The sequence below is a fragment of the Rutidosis leptorrhynchoides genome, chromosome 5 (assembly GCF_046630445.1).
Source record: "Rutidosis leptorrhynchoides isolate AG116_Rl617_1_P2 chromosome 5, CSIRO_AGI_Rlap_v1, whole genome shotgun sequence".
In the NCBI taxonomy this organism is placed as follows: Eukaryota; Viridiplantae; Streptophyta; class Magnoliopsida; order Asterales; family Asteraceae; genus Rutidosis; species Rutidosis leptorrhynchoides.
In genome coordinates, this window is record NC_092337.1 from 357,163,934 (window position 1) to 357,168,879 (window position 4,946).

At 34.8% G+C, this 4,946-nt stretch overlaps 1 protein-coding gene across 1 annotated transcript; it reads left to right on the forward strand.

Annotated features, from left to right (window-relative positions):
• Nucleotides 1-3,207: 3,207 nt before the first annotated feature.
• Nucleotides 3,208-4,035, forward strand: LOC139849684 (uncharacterized). The gene is made up of 2 exons (XM_071839315.1): nt 3,208-3,629; nt 3,729-4,035. The coding sequence occupies exons 1-2, from the start codon at nt 3,208-3,210 to the stop codon at nt 4,033-4,035; spliced, it is 729 nt and encodes a 242-aa protein (XP_071695416.1).
• Nucleotides 4,036-4,946: the final 911 nt, after the last annotated feature.

Genomic DNA, 4,946 nt, shown 5'->3' on the forward strand with positions numbered 1-4,946 from the left:
CAAAAAAACTTTATTCAAAGCGGATGGCTTTTTATACATGTTAGATAAAGCCGCAAGCAATCCCGCCATTGTGGTTTCACCCATGATGTTGTAAGCAACGTTCTTGGCCAGAAAAAGTCGAACAACTCCTAGGGCTTGCCTATCCAACAACTCCCACTCGCCTTGAGTTATCTCTTCCAGTTTAACACTCTTCAAAGGTTGGTAAAGCTTCTTTTGATAGAGCACATCTTCAATTTGCATCTTCCAAAAGCTAAATTCATTCCCATCAAACTTGTCAATTTTCACATCACTCTTTTCCGCCATTGTTCCAGTGAAACCGAACCAAAGCTCTGATACCACTTGTTAGGAATGAAGCACGTGAGCCCTAACAAGACTGGATAACCTTAGGTTATCAAACCCACTTACAATAAACGAAAATAATTGATGTTTATGAAGAAACTAGCAAAAACCGATAAAGACAATAGAATTTAACGAGGTTATATGTAATCACGAATGATTACTTTAATCATCGGCCACCAAAGAGAGTTCTTTTATTGATAAAATTCGTGGATACATGTATGGGTTACAATAAGATGCTTAAATAGGAAAAACTAAACAAAGAAATAGCTTTGGGAACAAGAAAACTCGATTTTGGAAACTTCCTCGCAGACGAAGCCGCGCCGCGCCTTTAAGGAAAAATTCGAAACAAAAGTTTTCTTCAGCTCGACCCTTGTCCACACTCTAGGCCACGTCGCGCCTAGGAGAGGCCGCGATGCGCCTCCACCGGTGAACCGAATTCTTCCTTTTTTTCGAATCCTTGTTTAACTCGCTTCGCACTCCAACAGATTGGGTATAGGAAGTCTTAATTTGTTCAATGTTGCTTTTCTCTTAAAGTGGTATTGGCGTACATTTTCTAATCCAACTATCCCATGGGTGAGGCTTTTAAAATATATTCACTGTGATGACTTGGGATTTACTTATAGAGGCTGTAAGTTTCGTGGTACATGGAGTTTACTCCCTCATAATGTTGTCCAGCGAATTCTTGGTAACGGTCTTAACATTTGTTTCTGGACTGATAAGTGGGTAGGTTATACTCCTTTGGCTGTATCCTTCAATCGTTTATACCGACTCGAAACTCATAAAGATTATAGTGTTAGAGATAGATTTAACGGGACTAATTCACGTGGTCTTGGTCCCGTACTTCATCACCTTCGTGCAATGTCTCAGGTCTTCAGAATCTGATCTGCAGCTCGACATTCTCTGATGAAGTTGATTCATGGAAAGGGCTTATTGAGGACGATGGGAAGTTTACTGTTAAAGGTACTCGCACAGTCATAGAAGAATCCATTTTACCATCTTTATCACTCTAACAAGATGGTTTATATCAGTGCTGATAAATGTTAATCTGTTCATTTGGAGGCTTCTTTTGGATCGTCTCCCGAATAGACTAAATATTGCTCTTCGTGGTTTCTATGCTGATTCTATAATTTGTCCATTATGTAGTATCGGGGTGGGGGGCGAGACTATATGTTTATTTTTTGTAACACGTTCTCAACGATTCGGCAACAAATCAAGAAATGGACGTGTATTAATTGGCCTACTTTTCATACGACTTCTGATTACCTTACGTGGATCGACACTCTTCAAGGCAATTGAGTTCGGTTTCATCGACTTTATTGCATTATGACGGCTTCTCTCTGGTGGATGTGGCGGTACATAAATGATTTTATTTTTGGGTCTCGTAGTATTAAATAGTTAATTTGTTTGATGCTATTAGATTAACTTCTTTTTCTTGGTTGAAGGCTAGGAGAAAGTTTGCATCAAATTGAGCAACTTGGCTTGACAATCCTATATAATCTTTTTTTATCTGTGCATGTTGCTAGCTTCTTGCCAGTCTTCATTTTATAATATAATAAATTTGACCGTTCAAAAAAAATCATTCATGTACCATCCATAATTAGTATATTATAGTAATAATAAAGCCCGTCCCGTTATAATATTAATTAGAAATTTATTATTGATGGTATACTAATAGTGGATGTTACTGTTCATGAATCAGAAACTATTAGTATATTATGTAGTAAAGTAATATTAATAGTAATAGTAATATTCACCGTTGCAAAAGACCCCGTCTCAAGCCGTTGCGATGCCTGTTGCGACGGTTTGGTGACTACCCCGTCCAGTCTCGAAGAAAACAACGTCTAATATGACTGTCAACGATAAAAATTCGGGTCAATGTTGAAAAAAATCGGGTCAAAGTCTGTCAAAATTCGAAAAAACCAGAAAGTCGGTAAAATCGGTCAAATTTATCGTATTTTAGTTAAACATTTTTGTATTGAATTAACGGTGATAGCGATTATGAGTACAAATTAGTCAATTAAAGTTTTGGCTTTAAATCATGTATACGTATATACATTTATATACTTATATATATTTAAAAGTCAACTTTGGTCAACGTCCGTCTCGACCCCGTCTTGAACGTCTTGACCTTTTTAGGACCCGACTGTCTCGACCCCGTCTCACGTCTTTTGCAACCTTGGTAATATTAATAGTAATAATAATGTCATTAGCAATTAAATTGTGTGGTTAAATTGTTTAGAGACTAAAATGTCATCACATGACATGACATGTACATGTTAACCTTGGTAATATTAATAGTAATAATAATGTCATTAGCAATTAAATTGTGTGGTTAAATTGTTTAGAGACTAAAATGTCATCACATGACATGACATGTACATGTTAGGATGTAACGAACTACTATAAGAGACATTAGACTAAAGGATTATCGGTGAAAGAAAACGAAGAATGATTCACGTAATTTTGAAAATATAAGGCCCGTCAATATAATTATGGGTGAATTATAGGAATCAATGGTATAATTTACTACCTTCTCTATGTTTTGATCGTTTCACATCATAAACCTTAGACGTCAATTAACGCAGCGTGATCGAGCATATTTGGGTCCCATCACGCCCCCATAGCGTTGTTATGGGGCGCGATCGAGTTCGAATTTTGCAGGCGTGATGCTTGCATCACTTGCAGGTGATGGAAGTTTGATCGAATCAGGTGAGGCCACGTGTTCATGACCGTTAAAATTGAGCTGTTTGAATTTTTTTTATTTTTTATTTTTATTTTTTTCTATAAATACGCTAACTCTTATACTATTTTTCACACACATTTCATTCAATATTATTAAGATTCCTATTCTACACTTCAAAAAACAAAATGGTACGAGGGTTGTTCCAAATGTTTAATATTTGGGATTCCGACGATGAAGAGGATTTGGATTTTTTACGAGAAATGACTGAAGAATTGGATGCTGAAGAAGCTGCCAATGATGAACGAGTTCGAAAACCTCGAGTTTACCTTCGTAGAGATCGTGAAGAAGGAGGTAAAGATTTACACAAACATTATTTTCAAGAGCATCCAACATATCTTGATCGTTGGTTTAGAAGACGTTTTAGAATGAGTAGAGATTTATTTTTACGCATCCAAAATGACATACTTAGTTATGATGTAGAACCTTTACCTAGTCATTTCGAGTATTTTATACAAAAAAGAGATGTGCTTGGTAGACTAGGTTTTACTACCGAGCAAAAGATTACATCTGCGTTGCGTCAATTGGCGTATGGTACAGCAGCAGACATGTTTGATAAATATTCACAAATGTAGGAAGCCACATCAATAATATGTCTTAATATGTTTTGTAAGTGTGTTCTGGAACTTTATGTTGACGAATAATTGAGGAAACCAACTAGTAGCGATATAGCTCGCTTGTATAGCGCTCATGAAGAAAAGCACGGTATCAAGGGAATGCTTGAAAGCATTGACTGCATGCATTGGAAGTGGAAAAATTGTCCAGTTGCTTGGAAAGGGCAATATACTAGCGGTCATCAAGGTCACCCAACCATCGTTCTAGAAGCAGTTGCTTCATATGATACGTGGATATGGCATGCATTCTTCGGTGCCGCGGGTGCAAACAATGATGTGAATGTTTTGAATCAATCTTCATTATTCGATGACATAAAAAATGGAAATGCACCATTTGTGTAGTGACCCGAACTTTTCCATGTTTATATATATTAATTGAGATTGATATTTACATGACTAAATGTTTCCAACGTGTTAAGCAATCAAACTTGTTAAGACTTGATTAATTGAAATAGGTTTCATATAGACAATTGACCACCTAAGTTGACCGGTGATTCACGAACGTTAAAACTTGTAAAAACTATACGATGATATATATATATATGGTTATATATATAGTTAACATGATTTTATTATAAGTAGGTATCTCATTAGGTATTTTAACAATGTGTTATATACATAAAAATAAGACTATTAAATTAAGAAACTCGAAAACGATATATATAATGATTATCGTTATAACAACGTCTTACTAGGTACATATGAATCATATTAAGATATTGATACACTTGGTTAATTATGTTAAATGATAAGTAAATATATCATTAAGTGTATTAACAATGAACTACATATGTAAAAATAAGACTACTAACTTAATGATTTCGAAACGAGACATATATGTAACGATTATCATTGTAATGACATTTAACTGTATATATATCATACTAAGATATATTATATATCATAATATCATGATAATGTAACAATTTAACATCTCATTTGATATAATAAACAATGGGTTAACAATATTTAACAAGATCGTTAACCTAAAGGTTTCAAAACAACATTTACATGTAACGACTAACGATGACTTAACGACTCAGTTAAAATGTATATACATGTAGTGTTTTAATATGTATTCATACACTTTTGAAAGATCAAGACACATATCAAAATACTTCTACTTAACAAAAATGCTTACAAATACATCCTCGTTCAGTTCCATCAACAATTCTACTCGTATGCACCCGTATTCGTACTCGTACAATACACAGCTTTTAGATATATATACTATTGGTATATACACTCCAATG